This window comes from Notothenia rossii, assembly GCF_949606895.1.
Source record: "Notothenia rossii genome assembly, chromosome: 9".
NCBI lineage: Eukaryota > Metazoa > Chordata > Actinopteri > Perciformes > Nototheniidae > Notothenia > Notothenia rossii.
Window position 1 is genome coordinate 2,310,493 of NC_136907.1, and position 21,749 is coordinate 2,332,241.

At 39.7% G+C, this 21,749-nt stretch overlaps 1 protein-coding gene across 1 annotated transcript; it reads right to left on the reverse strand.

Annotated features, from left to right (window-relative positions):
- Positions 1-394: 394 nt before the first annotated feature.
- On the reverse strand, positions 395-21,491 carry LOC307018414 (cullin-5; the record flags this gene model as incomplete). The annotated part of the gene is made up of 18 exons (XM_079648645.1): positions 395-1,212; positions 2,356-2,479; positions 3,511-3,629; positions 4,171-4,332; positions 5,138-5,313; positions 7,426-7,549; positions 7,649-7,780; positions 8,088-8,220; positions 9,099-9,163; positions 9,252-9,359; positions 9,927-10,057; positions 11,778-11,916; positions 12,234-12,314; positions 17,073-17,218; positions 17,656-17,797; positions 20,138-20,314; positions 21,250-21,393; positions 21,483-21,491. The coding sequence occupies 18 exons, from the start codon at positions 21,489-21,491 to the stop codon at positions 1,018-1,020; spliced, it is 2,307 nt and encodes a 768-aa protein (XP_079504771.1). The 3' UTR covers positions 395-1,017.
- Between the last annotated feature and the right edge of the window lie 258 nt (positions 21,492-21,749).

Here is a 21,749-nt window from a genome sequence, read left to right on the forward strand (position 1 = left end):
GGAGAGGACTCTTTAAAGTAGAGACACTACATACTGATATACACCTGAACATCAGCAGGAGAGGACTCTTTAAAGTAGAGACACTACATACTGATATACACCTGAACATCGGCAGGAGAGGACTCTTTAAAGTAGAGACACTACATACTGATATACACCTGAACATCAGTAGGAGAGGACTCTTTAAAGTAGAGACACTACATACTGATATACACCTGAACATCAGCAGGAGAGGACTCTTTAAAGTAGAGACACTACATACTGATATACACCTGAACATCAGCAGGAGAGGACTCTTTAAAGTAGAGACACTACATACTGATATACACCTGAACATCAGCAGGAGAGGACTCTTTAAAGTAGAGACAGCTGGGATAAATGACACGCCTGCACGTTTTTATAATAAGGTGCTGTTTTATTTAATCATTTTATTATTCACATCTCATGGTTCACGCTCCTAAAGCTTTGTACTGTAGTATTGTGTAACACTGACCTCCGCCTCCTTTTCCCGGGATACCTGTAGAAAGAAAAGAGAGAGCCAGTCGCACAAACACGAGGTCCCGTTTCCCCTTTTACTGATTTCATAATTTCTTTTCTACCCGGCAACAGAAGCAGGAGTTATGATTCGTTGCTATTCTGTTCTGCAACCTGTGAGGTGTTTACGTGGCTCTGTACACACTTAACGTCGGGATTATCTGCAGAAAGCACGGAGAGGAGTTCAGGGTTCAGGTGTTCTGCAGGTATTTTGAGTTCCCCCTCTTTCCTGCCAACATGAAGACTTGCATTGATCGGGGAGTGTTTCAGCAGCGATCCAGATGACGAATAACACACATTAGACAGCTTCATCTGGACAGCAGACGCATTAAAAACCACTTCTGTCATCTCTGTACAACCGAAAGGCAGGAAGTCTTTTTACTCTTTAAATAAAACGTTTGCCTTATTTTTAAATAGAGGACGGGGATCCTGGAAGAGTCCATCAGGTCCGGGGTTTAGCAGACTTGTAACAGAATGTAAGTGCTACGCCATGTAGATGAAGGTGTTTAGGTCCGTCTCGTCCCGCTTGATGTACTTGTGGTCGATGAGCCACTCGATCTGCTCCTTGATCATCTTCTTCTGTGGTAAAAACATGTTCTTCAGGATCTCCACCAGCTCCGTCTGCAGCTGAGCGTTGTTGATGCGCTTCCTCATCTTCATGATCTGGATTATGGCCTCCTGGAGAGGGGGGGGGGACAAACAGAGAGGCGGGGACAAATGTGAATAAAACGGGCAAAAGTGCATGGAAATACCAGCGAAACGAGCGCAGGATTTAAAAAGAAAAAACCTTCTGAAAATAAGTGATTAAGGCCGCGTCCACACGGAGACGACACGGTTTCGAAATCGATTTCAAAAAACGTCTTCCGTCCACACGAAACCGCTAGAGACGCTGTAGTACATATGCCGGGCCTGTAAGTGGCGCTGTACTTCCGCCACAAAATACACCAAAAGCAGAGAAGAAGACTGGGCATGGGCATACGGCACAAACAAACAAACAAGGTAGAAGATGGCGGATATTCGTGGTAGCGTCTGGACCACGAACGCAACTCTGTGATCCACCATTGTTGTTGTTGGCGAAACGCATCAGCAATGACGCGGGGGTGAGAAGCTGAGGTGGGGAGAGGCGGGGCTATGGCGTCATCGATTTAGGAAAAGATTAAATAGGGCGTACACACGGAGCCGCAAGGGTTTCGTTTCCAGACCTACCCACTTTGGGAGCCGGTTTCAAAGTTTATCGGTTTCGGGCTCCGAAGCCGCGGCTCCGTTTCGGCTTCGTGTGGACGAAGCCGAAAAAGAACTTTAGCGGATACAACTGATATCGTCTCCGTGTGGACGGGGCCTAAAGGTGTGTGCCTTTCTGGTGTTAAGAGAGTGGTCAAAGGAAACACTAAAAGAAGAAATAAAGTGTTTATTCTTTTTTTAAAAAGCCTTTTTCACTCAGTCTCTTGACGGAAAATGAAAGATCAACTCAGACGGTTTTGATGAATTAAGAAAGGTCACATGACTGATTTTGGCTTAAGGAGAGAATATTAATTGTATGTTTTCAGTATTAATTTAAAGAGAGAAAACTGTCAATAAATGTAATTATTTAAATAAATTATTAATACATTAAATAACAAATCTGTATTTTTACTGGTTACGATGCAGTAAAAAATATATATGTATTTTTTTTTATTGTATTTATTAATTTTGTTATTTATTTTCATTATTTTTTGCTACTATTTTATAATTTTGTTCACACATTTTATTATTCTCGTTATTTGTTGTATTTTGCATTGTTGTTATTGTTGTTATTGTTATCACACACGCGTCACACGTTACCTGTGTCCTCAGTATCCTGAGCTGCACGATGCCCTCGTTCTCCTCTTCTCTCATTCGCTCCGTGGTGAGCTGCAGTCGACCAATCAGATTGATCTTCCCTCTCTTCTGGACCTTGGAGTTCTTTCTGTGGACGGAAACAAAAAACATCGACAAACAATGAGACAGTTTTCTGCAGAAATCTGGGGAAAAAAACATCTGTTTATTGAGATTTTGAGAAACTGTCATATTTTTGAGAAAGTCATATTTTTTTAGATCTGTGAGAAAAAGTCATATTTTTTAATATTTTTTAGAAAAAGTCATATTTCTTGGGATTTTGAGAACAAGTCAGATTTTTTGAGAAAAAGTCAGAGTTTTGAGAAAAATTCAGAATTTTGTGGAAAAGTCCGATTTTTGGGGATTTTGAGAACAATTCAGGATTTTTGATATTTTGAGGAAAAAGTCAGGATTTTGAGAATTGTGTACCTGACAGGACGTACTGCTTTATATTCCTCCATCTGTTTACGTTTTACAGCAGGTTTGGGATGTTTTAATATTGTATTTATTATTCCTTAAATGTTTATTATACTTATTATAATTATCTGTCCTATTTTTCTATCTTATTCCTGTTGCTTCTCAGACACCTGCATTTCCGTATGTTATAATGTATGTAATGGTGTCTTGTAATCTCATGTCGGATGGACCAATTGTTTGTCATGATATAAAATGTATATAAAAGTAAATTAATATAAAATACTGTCAGGCAGAAACTGACCAGTTAATGATGTGATTTGTTTGTGTCGTACTAAATACTGTATTTTGCATTTATCTCAGTAGCCAACGATCTGTGAGTCTGTTGGCTCGGACATAATCTCCGTAATAAATGTAGTCAACATTTCATAAGAGGTGTACAACCTGTGAGCATTTGAAGTGGCATATGAACGGTGCTTGTAGAATGTGTAGTTGTATTTGTGTTGTTGATGTAATGTGTAGAGAAGTTAAGCTCTCATCAATAGGCTGTCATTTGTTATAAACTGTTGGAGTGGTGAGCAGGCCGCTTGTTTCTGGATGTTTGTGGAGTGAGGTGGTCCGTGAGTGTTTTTGTTTTGGTCAAGTGGTCCTTGGTATGAAAGAGTTTGAGAGACACTGTTACATATGACATTATCTGGTGTTCCTCACATGAGGGAGAACTCCTGGTTGACGTAGAACAACGTTCCCTCGTCAAAGTCCTTCGGCGACGTCACCGGCGGGTCGTAGGACACAACCTGACGCTTCAGTTTAGGAAACGCCACCAGAGACTGAGGCAGGGAGAGGAAACACGATTACATACATTACCATTTATCCGGAGACAAGTCATAAAGTACAATCAAACATGAGGTAAGGAAACGGCAAGATGATGAGGGAAGAAATCAGATTTTTGAGGAAAAATAAGATTTTTGAGAAAAAATAAGATTTTTTGAAAAAAAGTCAGAATTTTGAGATTTTTTGAGAAAAAGCCATAATTTTAAGAACAAGTTTGAATTTTGAGAAAAAGTCAGATCTTTTGAAAAAGTCAGATTTTTGTAGGAAAAAAGTCCGAATTTTGAGAGTTTTCAGAAAAATACAGAATTTTGAGATTTTTGAGGAAAAGTCAGATTTTTGAGAAAAATACAGAATCTTGACATTTTTGAGAAAAACTCAGAATTTTAAGAACAAGTTAGAATTTTGAGAAAAACTCAGAATTTTTAGATTTGAATAAATACATCCTGAGAATGAAGCCCAAGCCGGTGACCAGTGAGATTTTTCTAACAAGATCTCTCTCACAGATAATGGAGAGAATATAGGACATTGTTTTTTTACCCAGAGAGTGCGTCTCAGCTCGGCGTCCGGCAGCTCTGTGGCCAGCTTGAGGTTCTCGAAGCTGATCCTCTCTCTCGGTCTCTGGTTCCACGCGAACAGAACCGCCAGCTGGAAGGTCGTGACCTCCAGGTCGTACTGGCCCACCTCGTTCTTAAACGTGATCTGCAGGAACAACGATTAGTAAAACCTCACAGCTGGTTTAAACACAGAGAGAGAGAGAGAGAGAGAGAGAGAGAGAGAGAGAGAGAGAGAGAGAGAGAGGAACACCTAAACCGCTGTAGTCTAAATCATTGTTATAGCCATCAGAAAACAAATACAGAAAATAATTAAAGTTTCTATTTCCTCATAGTTTTCTGAATCTGTGTTTTTATTAGGATTCCTTGAAGATGATTTCGCCATCAGCAGAACAAACTGCAAACTAAGAAATTCACATTATGTAACATTGTAAAGTTGAAATGTTAACTAGAGAGCACGTTAATGTTCATTTATTGTATTTATTTAATATGTATATATGACCCAAATATGTATTCATGTTCATTTAATTCATTTCTTATTTTAAAAGTTAGTTCATTTGAATTGTATCTTTAATTGTATTAATCTTTAATATCATGTGTATCTGTGTGTGTCTCTGTGTGTGTGTGTGTGTGTGTGTGTGTGTGTGTGTATGTGTGTGTATGTGTGTGTATGTGTGTGCATGTGTGCATGTGTGCATGTGTGCATGTGTGCGTGTGTGCGTGTGTGTGTGTGTGTGTGTGTGTGTGTGTGTGTGTGTGTGTGTGTGTGTGTGTGCACGCGCGTGTGTGTGTGTGTGTGTGTGTGTGTGTGTGTGTGTGTGTCTGTGTGTGTGTGTGTCTGTGTGCGCGCGTGTGTGTGTGTGTGTGTGTGTGTGTGTGTGTGTGTGTGTGTGTGTGTGTGTGTGTCTGTGTGTGTCTCTGTGTGTGTGTGTGTGTGTGTGTGTGTTACTCACGATGCCGTTGGACATGAGGTGGTGCCAGTGCAGCTTCCTGCCGCTGTGGTTCTTCTTGTAGAAGTCCTCCACCTCTGGGATCAGATCCTCCAGCTCAGTGGGAAGAGACACGAACACTTTCTCGCTGCTTCGAGACCAGGCGCCAGCGTTCAGGATCTTAATGTTCACAGAGTCCGCTGAGAGGGAGGAAACAGAGAGAGGTCACAGTAGAGACACTACCTACTGATACCATCCTCTTTAAAAACAGCCATTAAGAAGCTAAGAAATGTAGAAACAGCTACTGGAGCTTCGTTCTGTTAAAACATCAATGTTGCTTTGAAGAGGTGTTGATTATTATTTTGCAGGACGATCGTTTGCCTGTCGCCAATAAATAATGTATTCCATATATTGTTGTGTGCAGGTTAAACACACCTGAGACGTGTTGATAAGAATAGCTTCCAATTACTTGTATATAGACTTTTTTTGCACTATTTTAACTATTTTATCTGTTTTATTGTGTTGCACTGTTGGGGGAGCTTGTGACAATATAGATCCAGGGTATATGCAGGAATCCTGAACTCAGATGTAAAGACCTTTGTTAAGACCCTTTCCATACATTTTAAGACCTCATCTCCACTTGGAGTTCTAACCGGTTACCTTGGCGACACACTTTACCTCACATTGACTATATACAGTATTGATTGTCCTTCCTCCTTATCTTCCAACCATTTTCAGTATTTTTGGAACTTTAAGTATTTTTGTATTTTTAAGTATTTTTAGAACTTTAAGTATTTTTGGAACTTTAAGTATTTTTGGAACTTTAAGTATTTTTTCGAATTTACGGTATTTTTGGAACTTTATGTATATTTGGATCTTTGGACCCTTTCCATACATTTTAAGACCTCATCTCCACTTGGAGTTTTAACCGGTTACCTTGGCGACACACTTTACCTCACATTGACTATATACAGTATTGATTGTCCTTCCTCCTTATCTTCCAACCATTTGGACACAGACTTGCATTTCCCCATAACGATGTTGCTTAGCAACCGGCGTAAACGGACCTTCGCGCGCTAACAAACAGTGAGCGTTCGATGTCCTGTTCAGATGACGTCAAATCCAACGGGATGCCATAAATAAAGTACACAGAATCACACTACACACCTACGCAATGATTACATTCAGGCAGACTGTAGAACACAACCTCTTTGGACCATTTATATACTTATTGGAAACAAGCTACTAAATGTAACACCTTGGAAAATGCCCTTTAATACTTTTTAATAGCCTTCATTTACGCTAAATTGATTTATCAACTTTTAATACTTTCTAAGACCCCGCGGACCCCCTGAGATCATTAAATAAAAGATTCAAACAGTTCAACAAAAGAAGGGCATATCGGGTAATAGACACTTTCCATTTCTCCCAAATGTCCTCAGATGTAAGTTCCTCATAAAGAAGGTTATTCTTTCCATTACACAGATTTCATAAATGACATCGTACCAATCCTCTGTTTGGTTTGAGCCATTTCTTTGTGATTGCTTTCCTCGCAGCTACACTCAACATCCCTAATAAGTATTTGTGGATGTTGAGTGCAGAAAACCGAAGAAGAGTTGACTTAAGATATTCCTTGACATATCTACAATGTAGCTGTGAACACATAAATAAAAGCCTGGAAAGCTTGATAAGTGTGTGAGCTGTTACCTGGTAGAGTCAGCCTGTTGTGTTTGGAAAGCTTGATAAGTGTGTGAGCTGTTACCTGGTAGAGTCAGCCTGTTGTGTTTGGAAAGCTTGATAAGTGTGTGAGCTGTTACCTGGTAGAGTCAGCCTGTTGTGTTTGGAAAGCTTGATAAGTGTGTGAGCTGTTACCTGGTAGAGTCAGCATGTTGTGTTTGGAAAGCTTGATAAGTGTGTGAGCTGTTACCTGGTAGAGTCAGCCTGTTGTGTTTGGAAAGCTTGATAAGTGTGTGAGCTGTTACCTGGTAGAGTCAGCCTGTTGTGTTTGGAAAGCTTGATAAGTGTGTGAGCTGTTACCTGGTAGAGTCAGCCTGTTGTGTTTGGAAAGCTTGATAAGTGTGTGAGCTGTTACCTGGTAGAGTCAGCCTGTTGTTTTTGGAAAGCTTGATAAGTGTGTGAGCTGTTACCTGGTAGAGTCAGCCTGTTGTGTTTGGAAAGCTTGATAAGTGTGTGAGCTGTTACCTGGTAGAGTCAGCCTGTTGTGTTTGGAAAGCTTGATAAGTGTGTGAGCTGTTACCTGGTAGAGTCAGCCTGTTGTGTTTGGAAAGCTTGATAAGTGTGTGAGCTGTTACCTGGTAGAGTCAGCCTGTTGTGTTTGTGCATCTCTTTAAAAGACTGGTTGAGGTCCTCGGACACTTTGATGTCCTGAAACATCCGCGCCAGCTTGTTGACGTAATCAGCCGGCATTCCCACTTCCTGTTTGGACACACGACACACCACAGGGTTTAGAAGGAGATGAAACTAACAAACTAACACTTCTCTTCCTTCCTTCCTTCCTTCCTTCCTTCCTCTCACCCTGAGCCACTCCACCATGTTCTCCTCGATCTCGCTGTCGGCTGAGATGTCGAGGATGAGGCGTCTCGTCAGGTGAGCTTTGTGGTAACGCATGAACACGTCTTTGTTCTGGACGTACTTCAACACCAACAGCTGCAGAAACACAGAGCAGAGAGTCAGAGTAGGATAAGATGGAACTTTGTTTATCCCCGTGGGGAAATTCAGGCGTTAATAACAACAACATGTGTATGAGCGTGTTAGATATATTTCCATAAGTGTGCAGAGTGCAGTTCTCTTGTAAAACAGGTGTTATGTTTGAACAGTCCTGGTTACTAGTTACTGTAAACCTCTACAGTCATCTACATGCTGGTTGTCGTGGTTAAAACACCGCCTCCGATGCTCGTTCCAGTTCTCTTAGTTGCTCCATGATAAGAACACAGTGTTCCCAGTAGAGACGTACCACTTCCTTGAGCTTTGCCTCTATCTCCTCAGACGTGAGTTTCTTGCTCAGCGGGGTTTTCCTCAGCAACATGTCGCAGTAGTTGGCCAGCAGCTCCGGACATTTTGACTCTGGTTGGGTTTTCAGACCGACCCTGAGAACAGAGAGGAAAGCAGTGCAGCGAGACATCAGCAGCGCCTTCAAGAGATACTGAAAATCACACAAACACACAACTCTAAGCTACGGATAGAATTAGGGCCACGGGAGATATATTTTTATTTAACTTTGATCTCAAAATAAAAATAAAAAAATCTCAGAAATCAGATTATTTTCAAAATGTTGATTTTTTTTCCTTGTGTTTCTGACTTTGATCTGAGAATTATTTTTAAAGAAAAAATGAAGTCTGACTTTTGTCTCGGAAATCTTACTTTCTGACTTTTTTTAAATTCTCACTATTCTCTGAAATCTCACTTTTTTTCTGAGAAATCTGTATTTTTTCACAATTCTGACTTTTTTCGTGAATTCTGAATTTTTTTGTAAATTCTCTCTATTCTCTGAATTCTCACTTTTTTCTCAGAAATACGACTTTTTCGTGAATTCTCACTTTTTTCTGAGAAATCTGAACTTTTTCACAATTCTCACTTTGTGATTACTGACTTTTTTCTCAGAAATTCGATTTTTCGTGAATTCTGACTTTTTTCCGGAATTCTGACTTTTTTTTTTAATTCTGACTTTTCTCTGAATTCTTACTTTTTTCTGAGAAATCTGAACTTTTTCACAATTCTCACTTTGTGATTACTGACTTTTTCCCCAGAAATTCGATTTTTCGTGAATTCTGAAGTTTTTTTGAAAATTCTCTGAATTCTCAATTTTCTCAAAATTCTGACTTTTGTCTCAGAAATCCGACTTTTTGGGTAATTCTGACATTTTTGGTAATTATGAGTTAAATCTCAGAACGCACATTTGTTTTAAAGTTCTGGTCACATCCCAAATGTATTTCCTCACGTGGCCCTTAACCTCCTCCAAACTCACCCTTTCTGCTTCAAAGGAAGTTCTAATTTAAAAATAGTGGCGTCGTTCACAACAGCTTTATACGCCTGGAAGAAGATGGAAAAACAGGATGAGTTTTAGGATCTTCTGACATGTTGTATTAATATCGTCCATGTCAGTAAACCATGATCTCACTTTGTCTCGAGAGGTGAGAAAGCGCGGGTCGTCCTGAAACGCTTCTTTCACCAAACGGCTGAAACGGTTAAACAACGTGAGAAGCTGCTCCACGTATTTCTCTGAGTCCTGAAACAAAGAAGGAGAAACCAGACGATGAGAACAGACAGAAATAAAAAGAATGTATCTTGGATCTTTGACAGGAGTTTGAGGATCTGAATTAGTTACATAATTGATCTTTATTTCATGGCCATGCTGTTTCTGTTTGGATCTCAACATGACCAATTTCTCTTCTCCTATTTAGTTGTGTGAATACTGTTTTATAATATTTATGAAACATGTCTATAATGAGGGTTCTTTGGCTATGTCCACACTGGCTCTAAATACAAAATAAAGGTTGACTGTATTATTCATCAGTACACAATTTACTAAATAGATTTCCACGTCTCCTTCATTATAGGACAGTGTCAGAGAGGCACAGATTATTTATGAATGAACAATTCCTTTATTCCAGAATTCTCTTAATTGCAGCAACTAGTGGCCTGATGCAGTCAAATGTGTGTGTGTGAGTGTGTGTGTGTGTGTGTGTGTGTGTGTGTGTGTGTGTGTGTGTGTGTGTGTGTGTGTGTGTGTGTGTGTGTGTGTGTGTGTGTGTGTGTGTGTGTGTGTGTGTGTGTGTGTGTGTGTGTGACTCACGGAAGTGATTGTCTCTGCTGTTGCCACCATGTCAGCGAGACCAGCGCTCATGATGTGATCCTCCAGGTCCTTCAGCATCGGCTCGATGCCGCTCGGCACTTTGTCCATCAGAGAGAACATCAGGTGCAGCTCTGGAGCCGAGGAAACACACAACGTTACCATCAACAAGTTCACACACACACAACGTTACCATCAACAAGTTCACACACACAATGCCATCAACAAGTTCACACACACACACAATGCCATCAACAAGTTCACACACACACACAATGTCATCAACAAGTTCACACACACACACAATGTCATCAACAAGTTCACACACACACACAATGTCATCAACAAGTTCACACACACACACAATGTCATCAACAAGTTCACACACACACAATGCCATCAACAAGTTCACACACACACACAATGTCATCAACAAGTTCACACACACACACAATGCCATCAACAAGTTCACACACACACACAATGTCATCAACAAGTTCACACACACACACAATGCCATCAACAAGTTCACACACACACACAATGCCATCAACAAGTTCACACACACACACAATGTCATCAACAAGTTCACACACACACACAATGCCATCAACAAGTTCACACACACACACAATGCCATCAACAAGTTCACACACACACACAATGTCATCAACAAGTTCACACACACACACAATGCCATCAACAAGTTCACACACACACACAATGTCATCAACAAGTTCACACACACACACAATGCCATCAACAAGTTCACACACACACACAATGTCATCAACAAGTTCACACACACACACAATGCCATCAACAAGTTCACACACACACACAATGTCATCAACAAGTTCACACACACACACAATGTCATCAACAAGTTCACACACACACACAACGTTACCATCAACAAGTTCTCACACACAATGCCATCAACAAGTTCACACACACACACAATGCCATCAACAAGTTCACACACACACACAATGCCATCAACAAGTTCACACACACACACAATGCCATCAACAAGTTCACACACACACACAATGCCATCAACAAGTTCACACACACACACAATGCCATCAACAAGTTCACACACACACAACGTTACCATCAACAAGTTCTCACACACAATGCCATCAACAAGTTCACACACACACACAATGCCATCAACAAGTTCACACACACACACAATGCCATCAACAAGTTCACACACACACACAATGCCATCAACAAGTTCACACACACACACAATGCCATCAACAAGTTCACACACACACACAATGTCATCAACAAGTTCACACACACACACAATGTCATCAACAAGTTCACACACACACACCATGTCATCAACAAGTTCACACACACACACAATGTCATCAACAAGTTCACACACACACACCATGCCATCAACAAGTTCACACACACACACCATGTCATCAACAAGTTCACACACACACACAATGTCATCAACAAGTTCACACACACACACAATGTCATCAACAAGTTCACACACAACATTACCATCAACAAGTTCACACACACACACAATGTCATCAACAAGTTCACACACAACATTATCAACAAGTTCACACACACACACACACACACACACACACACACACACACACACACACACACACACACACACACACACACACACACACACACACACACACACACACACACACACACACACACACACACACACACACACACACACACACACACACACACACACACACACACACACACACACACACACACACACACACACACACGGTGTGGTACAGGTGTGGTACAGGTGTGTGACAGAGAGGTTTGGTCAGGTTGTTTCCTGGTGCAAACCTGAGCTTGCTGTGCCTTTGGTGGGGTTCGTCCGGCCGTACTCACTCTCTGTCTCGTTTCGTCTGATCATCCCGGGACACTCAGTCAAAATGGTCTCTTTAAACAAGGTGACCAGAGCGTTCACACAACACTCCATTAACTGGGGAGGCAAAGGGAGAAAGAGAAACTTAAAAAGGTCCCCTACTCTTTTCCAACAATATATTATATATCATTGCAGCATTACCCATAATCCCCTCTGTTTCAGCCCTGTTTCCTAAGTGCTGATTCTCTGTCTGTTACTTTAGATGAAAATAAGGAGCCCCTCCCCACGCCCCTCTGAGAGACATTTGGTCACAAAGAACACAATGGTGCTCTAGGAGGAGATTCAGGTGATAAGGGGGGGGGGTACCTTGGTTGGGGGTTTTTGATTGTACATGTATTATCTTCACTATAGGATCACACCGTGTGTAAACTCACAGCCTGAACAGAGTTACAGTCTCTTCTCGTCTCCAGGTATCTCAGCGCTCGTTTCTCTTCTTCTCTCAACTTCGAATCAGCCTGAAAACACAAACAAGAAGAGGACTCTTTAAAGTAGAGACACTACACACTGATATACACCTGAACATCAGCAGGAGAGGACTCTTTAAAGTAGAAACACTACATACTGATATACACCTGAACATCAGCAGGAGAGGACTCTTTAAAGGAGAGACACTACATACTGATATACACCTGAACATCAGCAGGAGAGGACTCTTTAAAGTAGAAACACTACATACTGATATACACCTGAACATCATTAGGAGAGGACTCTTTAAAGTAGAGACGCTACATACTGATATACACCTGAACATCAGCAGGAGAGGACTCTTTAAAGTAGAGACACTACATACTGATATACACCTGAACATCAGCAGGAGAGGACTCTTTAAAGGAGAGACACTACATACTGATATACACCTGAACATCATTAGGAGAGGACTCTTTAAAGGAGAGACACTACATACTGATATACACCTGAACATCAGCAGGAGAGGACTCTTTAAAGTAGAAACACTACATACTGATATACACCTGAACATCATTAGGAGAGGACTCTTTAAAGTAGAGACGCTACATACTGATATACACCTGAACATCAGCAGGAGAGGACTCTTTAAAGTAGAGACACTACATACTGATATACACCTGAACATCAGCAGGAGAGGACTCTTTAAAGTAGAGACACTACATACTGATATACACCTGAACATCAGCAGGAGAGGACTCTTTAAAGTAGAGACACTACATACTGATATACACCTGAACATCAGCAGGAGGGAACTCTTTAAAGTAGAGACACTACATACTGATATACACCTGAACATCAGCAGGAGAGGACTCTTTAAAGTAGAGATGCTACATACTGATATACACCTGAACATCAGCAGGAGAGGACTCTTTAAAGTAGAGACACTACATACTGATATACACCTGAACATCAGCAGGAGAGGACTCTTTAAAGTAGAGACACTACATACTGATATACACCTGAACATCAGCAGGAGAGGACTCTTTAAAGTAGAGACATTACACACTGATATACACCTGAACATCAGCAGGAGAGGACTCTTTAAAGTAGAGACATTACACACTGATATACACCTGAACATCAGCAGGAGAGGACTCTTTAAAGTAGAGACACTACATACTGATATACACCTGAACATCAGCAGGAGAGAACTCTTTAAAGTAGAGACAATACACACTGATATACACCTGAACATCAGCAGGAGAGGACTCTTTAAAGTAGAGACACTACATACTGATGTACACCTGAACATCAGCAGGAGAGGACTCTTTAAAGTAGAGACACTACATACTGATATACACCTGAACATCAGCAGGAGAGGACTCTTTAAAGTAGAGACATTACACACTGATATACACCTGAACATCAGCAGGAGAGGACTCTTTAAAGTAGAGACATTACACACTGATATACACCTGAACATCAGCAGGAGAGGACTCTTTAAAGTAGAGACACTACATACTGATATACACCTGAACATCAGCAGGAGAGAACTCTTTAAAGTAGAGACACTACATACTGATATACACCTGAACATCAGCAGGAGAGGACTCTTTAAAGTAGAGACACTACATACTGATATACACCTGAACATCAGCAGGAGAGGACTCTTTAAAGTAGAGACACTACATACTGATATACACCTGAACATCAGCAGGAGAGGACTCTTTAAAGTAGAGACACTACATACTGATATACACATGAACATCAGCAGGAGAGTACTCTTTAAAGTAGAGACACCGATGCGTCCACTTTAAATGTATGTTTGTCTTGTATCTTGTCTTAATATGTGTCCTTGTTGATGTTGGAAATGGAGCTCAGTATCGTCGTGGGAACATAAATAACTTCCCTATCTCACTAACATGTATTAAAGTTTGACCTGTTTCCTCATCAGATCCCTTTCAGCCTCACGCTGCTTTAACACCCACCAGGCTTCAGTTATGTTTTATTAAGAGGGATAACGTGAAGCGGACCTCTGACTGTTTGCTGTTTGGATTCATTTCCAACACTTTCACAACAGAGGAGAGGAGCCTCCAGTTTCTGCTTCCTGTTGTGAAAGTTGTTTTTCTGTCAGAGTGAGCAGAGAGCATGCTGGGAGCAGAGCGATTACAACACTTTTTAAACCGGGAGCAGAAAGGGCTGCTGTCTCACCATTTGAACCTTTTAATTTGGGCTGGGAAACATATATTAATATTTAATCACTAAACATATGAGACTAGATGTTCTCTTAGATTGTGGATATTTGAACATAAGTGTTGCTGGTTTGAAAGGCTGCATTAAAGTATAGTGACGTTCTTTTGTTTTTTTAAATGTACCTTAAAGATTTTTTCTATTATTTACCTTAACCCACTTTGTCATTATATCCACATTACTGATCGTTATTTATAAAAATTCTAATGAAAGCATCAAGTATTTGGTTAAAATTATAGTAATATAGGATTTTCTTAATTTTTCCAACAGTAGATAAATATTATAAATATGTATTTTTATGTCTTTAATATTAAATACAAAAAATAATAAGGATTTTAATAAAAAATAAAAAAATGATTATGAAAAAGATTTAAACATTTTTTTAGATAATAAAAAGTTAATTAAATAATAAAAAATAAATTCAAAATAAATCAAATAACAATTCAGAAATAAATTCAAAAATAATAATAATTACAATAATTATAAAAAAACAATGAAAAAAATATTCTAGGAATAGGTCACCATATTGGAACGCAGTATCCACTTCTACTTTTTGGCCTCTCAAAAGTATTTCTCAATAGCGTTAAATAGTCACAACAAAAAAAAGCAAACATTAACGTAAAAAAAAAATCTTAAGACAAGAAGAGTAGAAGGAAATAAAATAATACCCAGTTTGTTTATTTGGTCATGCCAAAGCAAAGGCATTGAATTCGTTTTAACCTTGGATTTCCTTGGAGATTCAGGCGTCTACTGACTCAGGGCCGTTACTACCTTTTTGGGGCCCTATCCAAGATGCTGTTTGGGGGCCCTATGCAAGATGCTGTTTGGGGGCCCTATGCAAGATGCTGTTTGGCGGTCCCATCCAAGATGCTGTTTGGGGGCCCCATCCTAGATGCTGTTTGGGGGCCCCATCCAAGATGCTGTTTGGGGGCCCTATCCAAGATGCTGTTTGGGGGTCCCATCCAAGATGCTGTTTGGGGGCCCTATCCAAGATGCTGTTTGGGGGCCCCATGCAAGATGCTGTTTGGGGGTCCCATCCTAGATGCTGTTTGGGGGTCCCATCCTAGATGCTGTTTGGGGGCCCTATCCAAGATGCTGTTTGGGGGCCCCATCCTAGATGCTGTTTGGGGGCCCCATCCAAGATGCTGTTTGGGGGCCCTATCCAAGATGCTGTTTGGGGGCCCCATGCAAGATGCTGTTTGGGGGCCCTATCCAAGATGCTGTTTGGGGGTCCCATCCTAGATGCTGTTTGGGGGCCCTATCCAAGATGCTGTTTGGGGGCCCCATCCTAGATGCTGTTTGGGGGCCCCATCCAAGATGCTGTTTGGGGGCCCTATCCAAGATGCTGTTTGGGGGTCCCATCCAAGATGCTGTTTGGGGGTCCCATCCAAGATGCTGTTTGGGGGCCCTATCCAAGATGCTGTTTGGGGGCCCTATCCAAGATGCTGTTTGGGGGCCCTATGCAAGATGCTGTTTGGGGGCCCTATGCAAGATGCTGTTTGGGGGCCCTATGCAAGATGCTGTTTGGGGGCCCTATGCAAGATGCTGTTTGGGGGTCCTATGCAAGATGCTGTTTGGGGGTCCCATCCAAGATGCTGTTTGGGGGCCCCATCCAAGATGCTGTTTGGGGGCCCTATGCAAGACCCTGTTTGGGGGCCCCATCCAAGATGCTGTTTGGGGGCCCTATGCAAGATGCTGTTTGGGGGTCCCATCCAAGATGCTGTTTGGGGGCCCCATCCAAGATGCTGTTTGGGGGCCCCATCCAAGATGCTTTTTGGGGGCCCCATCCAAGATGCTGTTTGGGGGCCCTATGCAAGATGCTGTTTGGGGGCCCTATCCAAGATGCTGTTTGGGGGCCCTATGCAAGATGCTGTTTGGGGGCCCTATCCAAGATGCTGTTTGGGGGCCCCATCCAAGATGCTGTTTGGGGGCCCCATGCAAGATGCTGTTTGGGGGCCCTAGTTTTTACAGTTTTACAATTGGGGGATCCCGAAGCCTTTAAGATGATCTGTGGAGACGCATCAATCTGTTACACTTTAAGAGGAAAACAGGCTAATTTCACGAAAGCCAAGCAATTGAAACTCACCAACAATTATGTTAAAAAGCCAAACAATAATGCTCCTCTACGTCAATAATGCAAGAGATGCAGCATTTTCTCAACAATATATAATTTACATCTCTCATCTACCTCAGACGTCACTCATTGGCTGACAGCCCAGCGATGATTTGGACGTTATTGATCCCCACAAACACAAGCCTCAGCTTTGATATCAATGCAGTTTAGTTGTGTTTATATCCTACATTTGATTCTTAAGCATATAATGCTTCACCGAACACAGGAGGGGGCTCGGCTGTCTACAAATACAGACGGCTCATTTGAATTCTCCCCAAATATATTGAGGCTGAACCTGAACTTTCAGCTTGGGGGCCCCCTAGTGGCCGCGGGCGCCTATGCATCCACACAGTCCGCCTATAGGAAGAAACGGCCCTGCGTCTTCATGTGCCTGAAGAACAAACTCATCACGAGTCCAAAACAGTTTGAGAAACCCACTCACATATTTCATGTAGTTCTGGACCCCGTTCTGCTGCAGGTAAGCCGGAGCCTGAGTTCTGTAGAACCGCTCGGTCGAGTCCATGTACGCTTTCTCAAAGTTATCTCTGTAGATCTGAAGCTTATCCTCTGGGTTCGAGCACAGGTTCACTGAGGAGAGAGGGAAGAGGAAAATAATTTAATAAAAAATGTATATTAAAATAAATAATGAGAAGAAGAAAATAAGAAGCATTTATATTAAAATAAATAATAAAAATGCAACAATTTTAATAATTACAAAATAATTGGAAAAAAACTTTTTAAATAAAAAAATTAAGATCAATAAATAAAATAGAAAAATAATTATTATTATACAAATGTAAAATAATGAAATGAATTAATAATTACAAATATTGGTGAAATAATTAAAAACAATTCAATACAAATATTTAAATTATTATCAAAATAAAAAAATAAAATAAAATCTATTATTATCAACAAAAAAACAAAAAAAACGAATAATGTGACCTGAGCAGTTCCTGTGTTCCTGTGTTCCTGTGTTCCTGTGTTCCTGTGTTTCTGTGTTCCTGTGTTTCTGTGTTTCTCACCGTACGACTCCCTCACTCCGATCACCAGCTGAGAGTCGAAGGCCTCTCCGAGCCGCTCGGCATGAACCAGCTTCATGGCGCTGTCCTGTAACCGGCTCTTAATGTTGGAGAAGATCGACTCGTTCCACGTGTCCAGCATCAGCTGCAGGAACACAGAGAGGCAGGTTAATAAATCAGAAAGAAACACAACAAGAAACTCAGAATTCAAAATGCAGCTGAGGCGACAGACAGCAGATCTTATTTGGTAGCAATTCATTTTCCAATAACATCGTTTGTGTTGTCCTTATTGAAACGATCAAAAAGTACAAAGAACAATGGCTTTAAGCTATCTAGACTTGCTGCTTTTCTGGTTAACCAATCCCACCTCCACCCGTCTCCAATAAACACAGAATCACCTGCTGCCCAAAGCTGCGCTCAAAATGAAAGCACTTAATAAAATTAATAACAGTAAATATTAAAATGTACTTAATTGTTCCTAGCTTTCAAACTTCTTCCATGACATTCAATTTGAAAACTCAACATTGGAAAAGCTAACATTGTGTTTAAAGCCAGTGTTTCTACAGAGTTGCAGATAAAGAACGGACTGTTTCTGTGTTTCTCCGATCACTCCAGAGTGTTGTAAATAACTTTGAAAAGAAAACAAGATGGACAACTCCTCAGTCTCCCCCCTCTTTCAAAACACATCTCTCCACCCTGATCACATGACATACCCTTTGTTCTTATTGATTATATTGTCTCGTTGTTTCTGTTTTGTGTATCTTGAAAGGCGCCTATATAAATACCATTTATTATATAATTATTTTTAGAGATGTCCCGATCCGATCACGTGATCGGGGATCGGAGCCGATCACGTGATTTTCAAAAGATCGGAATCGGAAGGAAAAAAATCGGGGATCGGGATTTTTTTTTTTTTTTTTTAAATACTTTTTTTAAAATTTCGTATTCAATGTTACAAAACAAAAATGACCATGTTCAAGTCTTAAAGTCATCCTGAGGCCTTAGTTTTGGTTTCAAATGACACAACATCATGTATGTGTTGCTTCTTTGGGGCTTGTTTTCATAGACCTGCTTATTTCTCTCAAATCTGGCAACAGAGTGGGCGCAGTGTCTAATTGTAGCAGTAAGCTAACGAGTACTGAAAGCTTTATTTTGTTTTGATCCAATGCTGCACAACTGAACTGATCCAATGCTGCTGTGAAAGAAAGAAGCTATATCCATGTTGGATAGAATATCACATTTAAATAAAAAAATAACCTTAAGGGACAACTTGAATGCTCTTTTTATTTTTTCTCTTAATGCATTGCATAAAGATCGGATCGGGAAAAATCGGTATGGGCAAATTGTCAAAATCAAATGATCGGAATCGGATCGGGAGCAAAAAATGGTGATCGGGACATCCCTAATTATTTTGATGATTTGACACTTGTTTATCTCGCTAAATATTGCTCTTAAAAACATGTTTGCTGATGTTAAGCCTTTCAAAAACATCCTTTTCACTTCCGTCAAAAAGCCCGTATTAGCCTTCTTCTTGCTCAAAGGGGAACACAGCAGCTGTCTTAACGTGGAGGTCCAGCAGCAATTTAACAGTACCTTAAATGTACACTTTTAAGACTTTTTTGGGGGGTTGATGACAGAAAAATGTGATGACACCTTCTTTCAAAGACCTAAACAGAAGATTGAAGTGTATTTTATTATATATGTTGTTGGAGGAGCTTGGGTCAGAAGAATGTCATTGCCATTTCTACACTGTAGCTTTGTGCATGTGACAAAAAAAAAACCTTTGAATCTTGAAAATGTAGAAATAGCCTGTGACGGGGCTCTAAATTGTCCGTTCGCAAACACTGGCCTAGTTGGTTGGGTTACGCTCCAAAACTTTATTTATAACAGCAACAACAACAAAAATAGTGACCCAGCACAACTTAAGACAACAAAATAAAAATCCCAAAACAGGCCGTCCATCACTCATCAGAGTAAACATGCTCTGGGTTGCCTTCTCTGCAACCAACTCCCAAACATGTCCCAGCTGTTGCCTTCATTGCAACATTCTTCCGAGACCCCTTCCAGGGCCAAACCCCGTCCCTTTTTAACCTGTAGCCCCTCCCAACAGGCTTACCCGTCAACAGGTGACACACTTAAACTCCAAACCACATTTCAACATAAAAATCAGACCCAAACATAAACAGGTGACCCACCTCTTAACACAATCATTCCCCATAATTAACAAACGCACAATAAATAATAAATTGCATGGTTCCTTTTTAGGAAGAGAGCATGAAATGTTTGGAGTGTGTGTGTCAGCTGTCAGAGGCGGAGTCAGTCACTCTTTGACCCGCTCCATCACATAACCCCATTCAAAGCACAGTACCTTAAATTACACTTCTTTAGACGTTGATGACACAAAAAATATGATGACAGCTTCTTTCAAAGACCTCAACAGAAGCTTCTAATGTATAAAAAGCACGACATGCTGGTTCCTCGTCACCTTTCTGACGATGCTGTCCTCCACGTTGGACTTCTTGTTGCTGCCCTGCTTCCCCATCAGAGTGATCTCCAGCTGGCAGAAGGGCTTGGGGAGGATGTCGCACTGAGTGAAGAACTTCCTCCACTCCACGATGTACGCTTTCAGCAGCGCCGTGTCGTCCTGGTGGCTCAGCACCCGCTGGGAACACGGGAAGAAAATCAACACTTTGATGAAGATACGAGGGGAGCAACTGAGATCATAACGGAGAGGAGGAGAAGTCAGACAAGCAGTGGTTACACGTATAATAATAATGATGAAAAAGAAATCATATGATAAATAATAATAATAATAATAAAAATAATAATAATAATAATAATAACAAAGAGAAATAATAAATAGTAATATTTCAGGATAAAATAAAAATATTATGGAAAAATAATTAAAGAATTAAAAATATTAAAAAAAAAAAAAAAATAATAGGAAATAATTCAATAGGAATTAAAAAAATTAAAGATGTAATTATTAAATAATAATAATAATATCAAATAAACAAATAATAAAAAATAATAATAAAAAAATGTTTAACATTATCATAGGTAATAATAATAATAATAATAATAATAATAATAATAATAATAATAATAATAATAATAACAAAGAGAAATAATTAATAGTAATATTTCAGGATAAAATAAAAATATTATGGAAAAATAATTAAAGAATTAAAAATATTAAAAAAATAAATAAAATAATAGGAAATAATTCAATAGGAATTAAAAAAATTAAAGATGTAATTATTAAATAATAATAATAATATCAAATAAACAAATAATACAAAATAATAATAAAAAAATGTTTAACATTATCATAGGTAATAATAATAATAATAATTCAAATACATTGATAATAAATAATAATTTTAAAAAAATGAACATCGGTAAATAATAATGTTAAATAATAAAACAAAATAAAATAAAATAAACTGAAAATAAAAAATAAAAAATAAAACATTATCTAAGATAATAATACTAAATAAAAAAATTGAATTCTAAAATAAATAATTATAATAACAATAAATATGAAAAACAATGAAAAATGTTCTTAGGTAGGAATGGGCCTTGTGTATAACTTACTGCTTGTGCTTGTTTGATAAATTCTAGGATGTCCTCTTTGAGCGCCTGGTGGATCTTAGCGGGACCTTTATCGTCCCAAAGACAAACAGCATGGACGTCTCTGTGGACACAAGGAGGACACACAGTGTTAGAGGAATGATCTGTCTTTTTAACAAATGCACCTTTTACATATAATTAATATATGCCTAAACCCGGCACTGATATATTCTAAATCTGCAGCTCATGGAAATAACTTTATTCATATTGATACATCATTGATCTGATATGTGAATATATTAAAACCTCTTTACTACTCTTTGCACTCTCTGGTTGATGCAAACTGCATTTTGTTGTACTCTGTGTGCAATGACAATAGAGTTGAATGTAATATAATCTAATATGCTTTATTGGAAGCAGATGTGTTACAGTTAGAAATGGTAAAAGTACACACATCCTTTACTCAAGTAGAAGTACACACATCCTTTACTCAAGTAGAAGTACAGATACTCGTGTTTAAAAAT